Source organism: Jaculus jaculus, chromosome 16 (assembly GCF_020740685.1).
Source record: "Jaculus jaculus isolate mJacJac1 chromosome 16, mJacJac1.mat.Y.cur, whole genome shotgun sequence".
Classification (NCBI taxonomy): Eukaryota; Metazoa; Chordata; class Mammalia; order Rodentia; family Dipodidae; genus Jaculus; species Jaculus jaculus.
In genome coordinates this window covers 19909469-19925079 of record NC_059117.1, presented here as the reverse complement: position 1 = coordinate 19925079, position 15611 = coordinate 19909469, and the positions used below count along the sequence as shown (strand labels likewise).

The 15611-nt window shown below is 47.5% G+C and overlaps 1 protein-coding gene across 1 annotated transcript in view; it reads right to left on the bottom strand.

The window, feature by feature from the left end:
* Positions 1-15611, bottom strand: part of Cdhr3 (cadherin related family member 3) — a 113667-nt gene that overhangs the window by 5903 nt on the left and 92153 nt on the right. The window contains exons 12-16 of the mRNA XM_045135640.1: positions 13693-13919; positions 9618-9789; positions 7304-7554; positions 2942-3123; positions 134-147 (exon numbers count right to left, since the gene is read on the bottom strand). Of these exons, the coding sequence (XP_044991575.1) occupies positions 134-147; positions 2942-3123; positions 7304-7554; positions 9618-9789; positions 13693-13919 (846 nt within the window). The remainder of the gene's footprint in view (positions 1-133; positions 148-2941; positions 3124-7303; positions 7555-9617; positions 9790-13692; positions 13920-15611) is intronic.

The following is a 15611-nucleotide window of genomic DNA, read 5'->3' as shown; positions in this document are numbered from 1 at the left end:
AGGCTTCACAGGCAAGCACTAAACCACTAATCTCTCCAGCCCTACTTTTTTCTTTTTTTAAATGTAGTACAACAAAGCAAACAAACAAACAAAAAAAAGGGAACCAAACCAAGACAAAAAGCACTGTACATACCTACTTCCTTTGCCCTATGGGAAGAAAAAAAAAAAGATGAGCATTCATTAACCTGAGAGAACATTCTGTATGAGCACACACACACACAGGGTAACACAGGGGTCTCTGGGCAATCGTGTTCCTAGAGATATGGGGGTTGGTTTGAAAATATATCAGAAATGGGGACCAAAAAGAAGTCTCCCTGAAACCTAGCATCTCTGCAACCGATAGCTTTGACATAGGAACGTTCTGGGAGTTGGGTGAATTTGAAACATCATAGAATTCCATGGAATACCGATGCTGAAGAGTGACCTGTCCACTGGGACTGCCAGCCTTGTTCTTTTAGCCTCATTTTCATCCCCAGTCGCTAGGTAGCAGAGGACTTGGGTCACAGCAGGGAGGTTGGAGAGCTGGCAGTGAAATTAGGTTTTCTGTAGCATGACAAGCCAGACCAGGACTCTAAGACCCTTCCCTCTGACAGCCTTGGATTCAATTATCCTGTGATTCTAATTTGATAAATGTTGGCTGTCACATGATACAACTAACCCAGAGAGGCCAGGTCTAAGCCTGAATATTTCTAGCTACCTTTTTAAAGCCAACGATGCTGGGAACAATATTTACAAAGTAAGTGGGAACATCTAGGTTCAAGGAAAATATTTAATATTTAGCTATAAATTGTATGCAGGTGGCAGCGTCTCTTGGACTGTAATAAGTCCTTCAAGAACTTCTACACAAATCCCATTACAGGACAATTTTTGAGAACCAGACTACTTTTTTAAAAGCCATTTTGTGCCGGGCGTGGTGGCGCCCGCCTTTAATCCCAGCACTCGGGAGGCAGAGGTAGGAGGATCGCCATGAGTTCAAGGCCACCCTGAGATGACAGAGTTAATTCCAGGTCAGCCTGGACCAGAGTGAGACCCTACCTCGCAAAACCCCCCCCCCAAAAAATAATAAATAAATAAAAATAAATAAAAGCCATTTTGTAAGTAGAGTCTACGTTGAAATTTCTTTGTGCGTGCTTATACGTGTGATGTGTGTGCATGTTCATGTGTGTGAGTATCATGCATGTGTGCCCAGTATGTGTGTGTGGAGGAGAGAGGACAGTTTTGGGTGCAGGTCCTCATCCTCCACCTTCACGAGGGTCTCGTGTGATTCACCGCTGTGTTCACCAGGATGGGTAGCTCACAAGCTTGTAGGGGTTTCTCCTTTCTCTGCTTCTTTCCTCATCCTAGGTGAGCTACTGGATTCTTGGGATCTGAAGTCAGGCAATCGTACTTGTGTGGCAGGCATTTTATCCACGGAACTATCACCCCAAGGGCTCGCCCTCACCAAACATTTCTCTTGCAATTTCAGCCGATTTCTCACCTTGGTCATGGTTGCCAATAGCAACAAACGTCCCCAATAAATATGACAAAATTCAGTGTATCTCTTGTTTATTTTCTAAATTTTATTTCATTTCACTTATTTGTGGAAAAAGAGAGAGAGAGAGCATGAATGGGCATGCCAGGACCTTTTTCCTCCAGATTCATGTGCCACTTTGCACATCTGAATTGATGAGGGTACTGGGGAATAGAACCTGAGACAACAGGCTTTGGAAGCAGACACCTTTAACCACTGAGCCATCTTCCTGGCCCTAAGTGCTTCTCTTTATGCTAATGCATTATATTTTGCTCATAGATTTTAAATTATTTGACAGTTAATAATCTTTAAAACACCTTCAAACTGCTAGGTGCAGTGATGCATGCCTTTAATCCCAGCACATGACAGCTAAGGAGGGAGGATTGCCAAGAGTTCAAGGCCAGCCTGGGGCTACAGAATGAGTTCCAGGTCATCCTGGGCTAGAATGAGACTCTGCTTTGAAGTAAACACACAAACAAAAATCTTCAGTAGATGTATGTCTTATCACTTCCCTTTGCTACTAAGAAATCCTGAAACTCGGAGGTTCCAACACCCCAGGATATTTGGGCACATAGCTAAACTTGGAACCTCTAATCCTGAGTTCACACTGGGACGTAGCTATGCAGGGTAATGCAACAAAATGAAAAGACACTGGCTGTGGGAATAGGAGCATTTGCTCTATGTCAGAAACAGCGCCAAGTGCTTTTCTCGTATTTGCTTATTTAACTGGTGATTTTACAAGTATGGAAATTCAAGTTTACAGAGGTTCTCACTGGCCAAAGTCAGATGCTCAGAAGAATGACAGAGCTCAAAGTTGAACCCAGGCTGTGACAGACTCCAAAAGGCTAACGATTATCATGCTCTGGTTGTAAGAGCTGCTGAGATTCAAACTTGGCTCTGGAAGAAGTCGGTGGCATGGCACAAGTTGTCCCAGTGAGAAGCGTATGTGTAAGCAGTTGAGAAGAAGGAGGCAAGAACCCCGTGTGTGGGGTGTGTGTGTGTGTGTACCCTATTTTGATGGAATAGAAGATTGGAGTCACATGCAAAAGAACAATGATAGTTTAGTGAAAAGAAAAATAAATAAATAAACAAATGCCCAATAGAGTCACTGGAGCCAAGAGCTTAATTCCTTCATCTCTTGTTTATGCATCATCGAGTTGTGTCCCCTCCCGTAAATATCTACAAGCAAGAGCACCTTATACCCTATTGCTCCTCACATCAGGCCCTTTCGGAAGCTTCGAGCTAGGGTACGGTCACTGAAAAGTTGACAAACCACGTTCACTATGATCCCATCGGGGCCTGGTTACATTGCCAGAGAGAGCCGCAAGGATGGTAACACCAGGCCCAGGGGTTCCCTCTTCCCTCCGTCACTCTAGACACCCTGCCCTAGGCAGGAATCCTGAGACAGGTCCCAAGCCACCAGCAACTTACCGGGGGTGCTTGTCTTTCCTGGTCTTGCAGTGGCAGTGTCTGTGGAGAGCTTTAGCCAACAGGACCATCAGGGACCCCAGGAGACCCAGAAGCAGGGCGGAGCCCAGGGTGATGATGAAAGGCACGTACCAGGCGGACACAGAGAACACATTCTCCCTGAGGATGTGGTAGGTGACCCTGGGCTTGAAGGACAGGGGACGGGTCTGTGAATGGAGGGCGGGAGCATCCCTTGTGTGGAGTGTTCATGCTTCTCCCTGATCCTGATGAGTCCTCTGAACATCTGTGTGCTGGTACTACTTGCTGCCTCCAGCCCTGCCTTATTTACAGTCTTCGCAAACACCCGTTAGATGAAAACCCAGGAAAAAATAGGGAGCTGAAAATCAGCTCCTGGATGAATGTCCTTCTATGTCTCTCTCTTCCCCTTAAAGCTAAAAAGTCCACTAGCTCCCTTCCTGCCCTGACACAATATAATCCAGACGAACATAGCCATTGTCTCTCCCTGGGAAGGCAGGAGCCGTGAACGTTTTTTATAACACCGTGCAAGCTTTGCACGTGTTCACCCAATACAGTGTGGGCTGTGATCACAGCGAAACCCCAAGTTCAATCTGCTTCCTGGTGCCAGAGAGAGATAACAAACAATTTATGGCGATTTCAGGATTGGAGATATCACAACTGGGTCATGCTGTAAGCCCCAAGAAAAGTGGCAGCTCCCTTACTCAGGGGAACCTGCTGGCTGTTCTCACACGGAAGTCTAGAACGGTTTGCGTATGAACCACCCCCACCACCCATACGCTCCTGTGCTGAATGGCTTGCTCCCTGGCCAACGGTACTATCTGGGGGAACTCTGGATCCCTCCCTCACTCCCTGCTTCATCTGTCACGTGGGTCAGGGCTTCCTCTACCGCCAGTTTCTGCTAGCATGATGTCCTGCCCAACCACACAAGGGCCAAGCGACTATGGATGGAACCCTCCAGAACTGTGACCCAAAATAAATATTTCCTCCCCTTAAAAAGAAATATTCTGGGCTGGAGAGATGGCGTAGCGGTTAAGCGCTTGCCTGTGAAGCCTAAGGACCCCGGTTCGAGGCTCGGTTCCCCAGGTCCCACGTTAGCCAGATGCACAAGGGGGCGCACGTGTCTGGAGTTCGTTTGCAGAGGCTGGAAGCCCTGGCTCGCCCATTCTCTCTCTCTCCCTCTATCTGTCTTTCTCTCTGTGTCTGTCGCTCTCAAAAAAATAAATAAAATTAAAAAAAAAGAAAAGAAATATTCTACTTATTTAGTTATTTAAGAGAGAGAGGAGGAGAGGCAGACAGAGAGAATGGGTGTGCCAGGGCCTCCAGCCACTGCAAACAAACTCCAGACACACGCGCTATATGCATCTGGCTTACTTGGATACTATAGAATCGAACCTGGGTCTTTAGGCTTCCCAGGCAAGCACCTTAACTGCTAAGCCATCTCTCCAGCCCTCTTTCCTCCTTTTTAAAAATATTTATTTATTTGTTTGCCAGCAAAGAGAGAGAGAGTTAGAAAGAAGAGAGACAGACAGAGAGAGAATGGGTGCTCCAGGGTCTCTGGCCACTGCAAATGAACTCCAGATACATGTGCCGCTTTGTACTGGGGAATCAAACCTGGGTTGTTAGGCTTTGCAGGCAAGAGCCTTAACCACTGACCTATCTCTCCAGCCCAAATCTTTCCTCCTTTTAAGTTATTCCATCACGTATCTTGGTCACAGTCATGCAAAAATAATTAACATGCAAGAATGCTTCTGTCTCTACTCACTAGGGACATCTCAACCCTAGCAAAGGGGAGATGAACATTACCAGTTATTGACAAGACCCTGAGAAACAAAACTTAGTCTCCTCCATAGGTTCTTCCTTTCCTCTGGCATGCTACCAGTATAGGACTTGGCCTGGAGTAGAATTTTTTTTTTTTTAATTTATTTATTTGAGAGTGACAGACAGAGAGAAAGACAGATAGAGGGAGAGAGAGAGAGAATGGGCGAGCCAGGGCTTCCAGCCTCTGCAAACGAACTCCAGATGCGTGCGCCCCCTTTGTGCATCTGGCTAACGTGGGACCTGGGGAACCGAGCCTCGAACCGGGGTCCTTAGGCTTCACAGGCAAGCGCTTAACCGCTAAGCCATCTCTCCAGCCCTGGAGTAGAATTTTGACTAGGAAAAGGAAGAGGAGGAAAAAGGGGACCAAGGGAAAGGGACCTTGAGGGACAGGAGAGATTCTCCTCTTGCCAGACTCCAGGGCTGTCCCTCCTCATTCATTCTGTTATGGCATCTGCTTATTTTCTTCCTATCTCTTACCACGATCTACAATTATCTTACTAATTAGCATACTTATTTGTAATTTGTCTCCTCTTCTAGGTCAGTGGCACTCAAACTTCAGTGCCCATCAGAAGTCCCCAGAAGCCTTATTAAAAAACACAGCCTGGGGCTGGAGAGACAGCTTAGCGGTTAAAGCATTTGCCTGCAAAGCCAAATGACCTCGGTTCAGTTCCCCAGGACCCACGTAAGCCAGATACACAAGGGGGCTCATGCGTCTGGAGTTTGTTTGCAGTGGCTAGATGCCCTGACACACCCATTAGCTCTCTCTTTCTCTCTCTCTCTGCCTCTTTCTCTAACTCTCTCAAATAAATAAATAAATAAATTATTTTTTTAAGTTAACTTAAAACACACACACACACACTCACACAGTCTGCTTGGCCATGGCTGCTGAGTTTCTGATCTGGTAGGAGGGAGAGAGAGAGAATTGGGGACTCCAGGTTCTAACATCTGGACATCACAATGATGATCACTGTTGGATGAGCTATGGCTTTAGTGATCTGGAGTTACCCAAGATTCTGCATGTCTGAAACATTTCCTGGTCATGTTGGTCTGGGGAACATACTTTGAGAAGCTCTGGCCTATAGACCATGAGCTCCATGAGGTCAAGAATCACTTTTGGCCTGCTCACTAATGTGATTAGCACTGATACTGGTAGACTAGATGAAGTGGTTTGGAGTAGAAGTGGTGAACAGGGTACAGACTGACTCTTGAAAACAAGTGGAAAAGAATAGCGTGATGTCACACAGCTGTAATACCGCTCCCCTCATTTGGGTCTGAGTCAGGAGGATTGTGAGTTCAAGGCAAGCCTACATAGTAAGACTCTGTCTCAAAAAAAAGGGGGGACTGGAGAGATGGTTTAGAGGTTAAGGCACTTGCTTGCAAAGCCAAAGGACCTTAGTTCAATTCCCCACTACCCAAACAAGATGCACAAGGTGGCACATGCATCTGAAGTTCATTTGCAGTGGCTAGAAGCCCTGGCACGCCCATATTCTCTCTCTCTCTCCCTCTCTCTCTCTCACTGCCTCTTTCACTCTCTCAAATAAATAAATAAATATTGTTTTTAAAAAAATGTGGAGAGGCGATCCTGGTGGCTGGCTACTACTTTCACAGACCACTGACTCGCCATGATTCCATGGACAAGCAGAGAAGCAGCTGTGGACGTAGCAACTGGCCGTGTGCCCACGAAAATTGGCTCCTGTGTCTTAAGCACCATAGGTGGTCATTGTGGTTGGAATCTAAAAATGTTCCCCAAAGGCTCAAGTGTTATGGGTATGTGAGAGGCGATTGGATCATTAATGGGTTAACTGACTAAAGAATTCATACGAGGACTGGGTCTGGCCTTCAAAGCATTTACCTTGCCGCCGCGCCCTTCCTCTGTGGCTCTCCCCTTCTGTGATACCGTGAAGTCAGCAGTTCGGCTCCGGCCACCTCTTCTCTGATGCTGGGCCCTACCACACGTCCAGGTCCATAGCAACAGACCCAGCTGAGCATGGCCGGAAATCTCTGAGCCATATAATCTTTCTTTTCTATTTTTTTTTAAATTTTTTGTTCGTTCTTATTTATTTATTTGAGAGTGACAGACAGAGAGAGAGAATGGGCATTGCAGGGCTTCCAGCCACGGCAAACGAACTCCAGATGCGTGCGCCCCCTTGTGCATCTGGCTAACGTGGGTCCTGGGGAATCGAGCCTCGAACCGGGGTCCTTAGGCTGCACAGGCAAGATGATAAACCATCTCTCCAGCCCTAATCTGTCTTTCTTTAAGCTGTTTGTCTCAAGTGTTTTGTCACAGTGATGAAAAGTGTCTGATGTGCCCCCTGTCCCTGCATAGACCCACACTGTCCTTTGCCAGGATAGGAGATCAGTGGTTCTGAGTCCCGTGTCTCATGCAGCTCTCCATCATCATCGCTCCAGTCTAACCAAATACCTCGGCTCGCTTCTGTCATCCCACACCTGTCCTCGTCAAAGAGCTCCACTGCTGTCAACCAATCCCAAGGGCCTGGGGCTCGGGATTCCAGGTCCCCAAAGCCTTACCTGGGCAGTTGTGGTGATGATGGTGGTTGGGTGGGGAATGACTTTAATACTCAGTGTCACAGTCCCTGTTTCAACAAGAGCCTCCGCTTTCGTCCTGCCAGACAGCAAGTTGTCATCAGTTATGTAGACAAGCAGCTTGTAGTCCCAGATCGTATCAAGGCCACCAGCGTAGTCGAAGCCGGATGCCAGCAGCAGGCGGGTGACATTGGAACCGGCATTGGGAGAAAAGGTGAAATGACTGTTGATGTTGCCTGGATGAGATTCAACATGAGGGTGTTAGCCAAAGAAATAAAATGAAAGCTGGGCGTGGTGGCGCACACCTTTAATCCCAGCACTCGGGAGGCAGAGGTAGGAGCATTGCTGTGAGTTCAAGGCCACCCTGAGACTACATAGTGAATTCCAGGTCAGCCTGGATCAGAGTGAGACCTTACCTCAAAAAACCAAAAAAGAAAGAAAGAAAGAAAATGAGTACAAAATGGCTAAGGAAAGAGTGCAGTCAGTCAAGCTTGAGGACTCAAATTTGGTACCCAGAACCCACATTAAAAAAAAAAAATCTGGGGGCTGGAGAGATTGCTTAGTGGTTAAGCGTTTGCCTGTGAAGCCTAAAGACCCCGGTTCAAGGCTTGAGTCCCCAGGACCCACATTAGCCAGATGCACAAGGGAGTGCACACGTCTGGAGTTCATATACAGTGGCTGGAGGCCCTGGTGCACCCATTTACTCTCTCTCTCTCTCTTTCTCTCTCTGTCTGTTACTCTCAAATAAATAAATAAAAATAAACAAAAAAAAATTTTAAAAATCTGGGTACAGTGGGCACATGCTTCTAATCCCAGGGCTGGGGAGGTGGGCTCGGGAAGGCCGCTGGGGCTGAGAGATCCTGTCTTAAACATCAGGGATGATGCCTGAGGAATAGCACCTGAGGCTATCCTCTGCCTTACACACACACACACACACACACACGTGCAAGCGCACAAACATGCGTGCAAGTACAAGTCAAAGGCGTAGAAGAGAACCACGCTTGTTCTTTTCCTCCAGTGTCTGTGCTGAACTTCTGATGTACCCGACATGGGTGGGTCAGGGACACGCTCCAATCGAGAAGGACCAGGGCACCCCTGCCTTAGTGCCACTAGGTGGAGATTTCATCACTCTGACTGCCTCCCAGCTTACCAGCCAGCATTTATTTTTTCTTTTTTAGCAGCATATGTAACTCACACTGAGACCAACGAGTAGGCAGGAAGAGGCAGGACACACCCTCTCCCTACCCCCAGGAGTCCAAGTTCCCCTCGACCTTTCATGGAACCTGTATGATCACACTGGTGACAGATGTCCCTGAAGTCCTCCATAGGACGGTGCCTCATGGTTTCGTAAGGAAGGTCCTTCTGAATTTGCCCCATAGGTCCTTCCTAAATGCACCCACGGGCACACACAGCTCATGGCTCAGGGAGCCCAGGGCATGAAGGTTGCCAGCCTGACCGTGGCTCTTGCACATCCTCCCAGTGGCTCCAGACTCATTACTGACTGAAAGCCAGTAAGCGGAGCAGGAGATGATGCGATTTTTACTCCCTCAAGGCCTTGGGTTCTGCAGCGTGGATTATTTCCACGGGCAGCGACTGCGTCCCCCACCCCCAGGCAGCGTCTGCCCCTGGGTTTTGCGACACGGTGGCTCCACGGCTTTCTAGGGCTCCGCCAGGACCCAGCAGGCGGCCAAGATGGATTTTTCACTCTTTAGCATGGAATTGCTCTGCTTGTTTGGGTTGAAATCTCAGGTCCCAGCACTTCATTAGATGAGCTATTTTGGTCTAATTTCCATTGAAGGGTGCTCTTTCCCCGCACCCCATCTCCCCACAATGGTATATTTTTAAAGAGAGAAAATGAATGGAGCAGAAGAGAACTGCTGAGGACACGATTCAAAAGGCATTAATCTATTTAATCTATTCTTATCCTGACAGAGGCCTGGGATTCCCTTCCCCCATGACAGGCTTTCAGGAAAAGAGGTGGTTGAGGAATTGGGCTAAATTTTTGAAATATTGTACTCATTTTTTTTTTTTCTGGGAATTGGCGGGGTGGGGGGAAGGAATGTACCATAAGGGAGAGTCATTGTTCTCACCAATGTGTGCTGGGGAGAGGGGTGTTTGGAAGGACCTTGGGGCGGGGTGGGGGGGAGAAACAGGTAATACAGAAGCCACAGGAAGCACTGGGTAGATTCCTCAGCCTTCCTTCCTCATGCAGAATATGCCTGTCCTCCCCCCCCCCCTGTGTCCAGATAGTGGGTGACCAGAGACCACCCCTGCGCAGGCTGGCGGGGCTGTACTGTACCTGCGCCGATGGAGTAGCGGAAGGACGTGGGGCTGGAATCAAGGTCGGTACACGTCAGCTTGAAATTCTGAATGTTTGTGCCGGCTCTCAGGTCCACCGGGATGGCCAGGAAGTAATGATCTGGGGAACATATTGGCTTTTCATCATTTTCTCCAACAATGTTCACAGTGACCTAGAGCAGCGAGAATATGGCTATTATTATTTCTGTTTGTTTGTTTGTTTTTGTGTTTCCTTTGAGGTAGGGTCTCACTCTAGCTCAGGCTGACCTGGAATTCACTATGGACTCTCAGGGTGGACTTGAACTCATGACCATCCTCCTACCTCTGCCTCCCGAATGCTGGGATTAAATGCATGCACCACCATGCCTGGCTGTTATTCTTTTGTTTATCAATTGTTTATTTATTTGCAAGAAGAGAGAGAGAGAATGAGAATGAGTGTTCCAGGACCTCCAGCCACTGCAGACAAGCTCTAGATTCATACACCACTATGTGCATCTGGCTTGTGGGTACTGGGGAAACAAACCTGGGTCATCAGGCTTTGTAAAAAGGTGTATTAACCGCTGAGCCATACCTCCAGCCCGTTACTCTTTTTTTTTTTTTTAAATTTTTATTGGGATACAAAATGACTTAGCAGTTAAGGCACTTGCCTGCAAAGCCAAAGGACCTGGGTTCGATTCCCCAGGACCCACATAAGCCAGATGCACAAGGTGGCACATGCATCTGGAGTTCATTTGCAGTGGCTGGAGGCCCTGGTACACTCATTCTCTCTCTATTAGTCTCTCTCGCTTCCAAATAAATAAATAAATGAATATTTAATTTTTTTTTATCTATTTGAGAGAGGGATAGGCACAGAGAGAGGAAGTATGGGCATACCAGGGCCTCCTTCCATTGAAATGAACTCCAGACACATGCCCTACTTTGTGCGTCTGGCTTTATGTGGATTATGGGAATTGAACCCAGGTCCTCAGGCTGTGCAAACAAGCACTTTTATCTGCTGAGCCATCTCTCCAGCCTGAGAAGATGGATATCCTTTTTTTAAAAAAATATTTTATTTATTTATTTATTTGAGAGACAGACAGAGAATGGGTATGCCAGGGTCTCTAGCCACTGCAAACAAACTCCAGATGCATGTGCCACATTGTGCATCTGGCTTATGTGGGTCCTGGGAAACAGAACCTGGGATGTTAGGCTTTGCAGGCAAGCACCTCAACCGCTAAGCCATCTCTCCAGGCCAGCTACTGGGGTTTTTTTGTTGTTGTTGTTGTTTGTTTTTTTACTATTATGCATGTGCATATGTGTGTTGGCATATGTAATATATGTAGACATTCACATATACCCCACCAATATACACACAATACCAATGCACCTTGACCCACAGGCTCCCCAAAGATGATGTTGAGTCCTTTCCACAATGGCTATGGACTTCTAGGGACATCCATATCCACTGCTTCTTATGAAATGGAAAGTTAGTCTCTAACTTTAGTGTACACTTTGTACACTTTAGTGTTTTGGTTTGGTTTTTTGAAGTAGGGATTTGCTCCAGTCAGACCTGGAATTCCCTATGTAGTCTCAGGGTGGCCTTGAACTCACAGTGATCCTCCTACCTCTGCCTCCCCACGTGCTGAGATTAAAGGTATGTGGCACCATACCTGTCTAACACAATACTGGTTTGTTTGTTTATTTATTTATTTATTTATTTATTTGATAGGGAGAAAAAGAATGGGCACACCAGGCCCTCAACACACGGACTTTGTGCATCTGGCTTACGTGGGCCCTAGGGAATTGAACCTGGGTCCTTCAGCTTTGCAGGCAAACGCCTTAACCGCTAAGCCATCTCTCGAGCCCTGCAATGAATTTTTTTTTTAACCTGACCCCATCTGCTTGGGTTCACTTGGAGTCCCAGGAGGGCGGGGCCTTGGTGCTTTCTTTCTCGAGCCCCGGCTGATTTGAATACGCAGCGAACTGCTGGCCAGCACCTGAAGCGTAACGAGGCACAGCTGAAAAGCACAGGAGCCTGGTGAAGGCAGAGCCTCATCTTGAGCCGGGGCTGTTGGCATCTCCCGGAGCCCCGGAGCCGACCTTGCGCAAGCCTGCACTCTGTCATCGCTGCCTTTCAGGCCTGAGTTGGCAGAGAGACTGGGATGCCTGCCAGCACAGCATCCCAGAGTGTCAGCTCTGAAAGGCACTTATGTGACCATTTACTTCACCACCCTTTCTAAAGGCTTATGAATTTTGAGTCATATCCATTCTACTTTTGAAATTTGGGGGTTTCAGCTATTTCTGAGCCTGGGAATAAATTGAAATGTTCATCTAGTTAGCTCCCAAAGTGGAGTCCATTCATTCTCCTCACACTCACAAGAGAGAGAGAGAGAGAGAGAGAGGGAGAGGGAGAGAGAGAGGGAGGAAGGGAGGGGGGAGGGAGGAAGGAGAAAAAGAAAGCAACGTAACAAAAATTGCAATAATCCGGGCTGGAGAGATGGCTTAGCGGTTAAGCGCTTGCCTGTGAAGCCTAAGGACCCCGGTTCGAGGCTCGCTTCCCCAGGTCCCACGTTAGCCAGATGCACAAGGGGGCGCACGCATCTGGAGTTCGTGTGCAGAGGCTGGAAGCCCTGGCGCGCCCATTCTCTCTCTCTCCCTCTATCTGTCTTTCTCTCTGTGTCTGTCGCTCTCAAATAAATAAATAAATAAATAAATGATTTTTAAAAAATTGCAATAATCCCCAGTTTTCCTTGGCCAGCAATGCCGAGCCTCGCACATCACAGGAAACATCATCCTGTTAATTCAGAGCTAGCCACCAGAGAAACCCGACTATTTGGCCATTGGTTTATTATGTAACTGTCCAGAGAAACAGACACACAGAGCTAAACCTTGCTCAGACCGTTTCATAAAATTGGGAGCAAAGTTGAGTAACGAACTTCTTCTGACTCCAAGCCAGACACTGCCTGCATCCCACAGGGCTGCCTGCGGCCTGCCAAGAGTCCATTTGCCCCATATCTTTCCACCTTATTAGTGGACCTTTGTGACCGTCATGTGGCCCACAGATAATCTTACCCACAGTTCCTATGGGTCTGTGAGGTCTATGGGGACCCTTGTGGGCAACTCACAAAAGCCTCGGTTGTCAGAAAGTAACAGAACCAGGGGCTGGAGAGATGGCTTAGTGGTTAAGGCACTTGCCTGCAAAGCCTTAAGGACCCAGCTTTGATTCCCCAGGGCTCATGTAAGCCAGGTGCACAAGGTGGCACATGTGTCTGGAGTTCATCTGCAGTGTGGCTGGAGGCTCTAGAATGCCCATTCACATTCTCTCTCTTTCTTGCTCTATCTGTCTCCCCCCTCTCAAACAAACAAATATTCAAAACAAAAGAAAAGAAAATAGCAGAACTAGAAGGAGCTTGGGCCTTGTGGGAGGTCTTTAGGTCATTAAGAACATCTTTCTAAGGGGATTAAGGGACCCTGGCTCATCTTCTCTCTCTGCTTCTGGTTCTGTGAACATTGTCTAAAACAAATGCTCTCAATATGATGTGTCCCAGACACCAGAGACCCAAGTAAGTGGGGCTGCCTAACCATTGACTTCATTTTCCAAAGAACCGTGAGCCAGAGGAAACCTTTCTTGGCTTCATAAGTAGCCTGTGTTGGGAATGTTGTGATCACGGCACAATTCTGGCTAACACAGCATGGTTATTAGATCTACTGGCTGGGGTGGGTGGGATGGAGAAGCAACTCAAAACTGCTCTCCAGGCAGGGATGGTCACCACAAAGCCACACCCAGCTTCTGGGAGCTGGCAGCTCACCACCAGCCCACGGTAAAGGCACAGCAAGATTGCAAGGAATGTTGTCCCACAGAATGGCTTTGTGGGTTCAACAGAGAGCCCAGCATCTGGCCCTCAGTCTCAGCACTTGGACCGCCACCCACAAATATAGGCCTCGGGTAAAGGAAGACGTGAAGCGTTCTGTCTGGGGGGCACCAGTGCTCGTTTCTGTTCATGCCCTCGTCTTGCTGGTGCCACACCTCCGAGGTGCCAGGAGGACCGTGGTCTACCAGCTGGGTGACTGTGCAGAGCTCCAATGGTCTCACTCACGGTGACTGAGCTTGTGTCCTCGCCATTGGTGGCCTGGATTCTGAGATTGTACGAGGAGGTGGTCTCATGGTCTGCTTTCGTTACGAGCTGGAGTTCCCCCGTCTTGGGATTAATCCAAAATATGGTTGGGTGCTGGCGGCTGGCCCCGCCGCTGGACATGGAGTACACCACGCTGCTCTGGGGGAAGTCTGCGTCGGCCGCTCGGACCTGACCGACCCGGGTTCGAGCTGGGGGAGCAACGCAGGGCGATCAGTCCCGACTGCGGGTGAGGTGATGGGGGACAGACAGCCTCACGGCTACTGCAGACTTTCGGAGGTCTCCCTGCTGTCCAAAGTCCATGTTTTAAAAATGTTTTTATTTGGAGCTGGATGTGGCGGCTCATGCCTTTAATCCCAGGACTCCGGAGGCAGAGGTAGAAGGATCACCATGAGTTCGAGGCCACCCTAGACTACATAGTGAATTCCAGGTCAGCCTGGGCTAGAGTGAAACCCTACCTCAAAAATAAAATAAAATAAAATAAAATATAAAAAGGAATTCATACTAATAGGAACCCCAGCACATTTGATTGCCACCATAAACAGTCCCTACCCAGCTTTTAGCAGCAGTGTTATCAAAAAGTCTTGTTTTTCAATTGTATATAATAAGCATAAATTGTTCTTATAAACGAGATGGAGAAAGCATTCTTTTTTTGAGGTAGAGTCTTACTCTAGCCTATTCTAACCTGATTCTCATGCTGTAGCATGGGCTGGCATTGAATTCACTGCTGGATAGCTTTTTTTTTTTTTTTTTAGGTAAGGTTTCACTCTAGCTCAGGCTTTCCTGGAATTTACTATGTAGTTTCAGGGTGGCCTCGAACTCACGGTGATCCTCCGACCTCTGCCTCCCGAGTGCTGGGATTAAAGGTGTGCCCCACCACGCCCTGCTGGATAACATTTTTAAAGAATGTAGTGGGCTGGAGATATGGCTTAGTGGTTAAGGTGCTAGCTTGCAAAACCTAAGGACCCAGGTTCAATTCCCAGGACCCACATAAGCCAGATACACAAGATGGAGCATACATCTGGAATTCATTTGCAGTGGCTAGAGGCCCTGGCACCCCCCACTCAAAGAAATACATAAAAATAAAATCTTTTTTAAAAAAGGATGTAGCAACTGATGATGATAGAGTGTAGATTTTAAAATTCTATTCCATTGTTTTCTTAAGTTGCAAATGTCACTGGGGCTGCTGGAGTTCTAGTTTACTCGTTTTACAGTTCTTTCTCCAGAGCAGAAACTTTCTCATTCAATTCTGTAGGCAGTACCAAGTAAGTGACCCCAGAGCATGTACCCCAAATTAATTATAGAAAGACCTGTGACTTTATAAGATGCCTGGCCTTCCTGAACAGCCTTACTCACTGGGTGAGGTATAAAGAATTAAAAGCATTTCCTTTGAACTTTATTTTTGTGTTTTATTTGGAAACTTTATGCCAGGGTGGAGACCATCATGAGGAGAGAGAGAGAGAGAGAGAGACAGAGAGGGAGAGGGAGGGAGGGAAATGGACAGGAGATCATTGTAGCGGGGTGTTCTGTTTTTAACATGGTTTAGTTTTTAAGTATGGAAGAAGCTTCCAGGATCTCGAGTTCTGAGGCCGGGGTGAGGGAGGGGTCTATGGTGTTGAGAGTTCATGCTAGGTTACACTGGAGAACTGACATGCCTGCCTTCAAGCCAAGGGGGAAGCTGGGGATGGGTTACGTTTTCTTTTCTGTTTTGTTATTTTTCTTTCTTTTTATGTTTTGCCTTTTGTTTTTGAGACAGGGACTCAAGCAGTCCAGGCTGGCCTTGTTCTTGTGATATACCTGAGGCTTGTCTTGAACCTTGATCCTCCTGCCTCCACCTTCTGAGTGCTGGGATTATAATTAATGTAATCTGATAACATCCATGA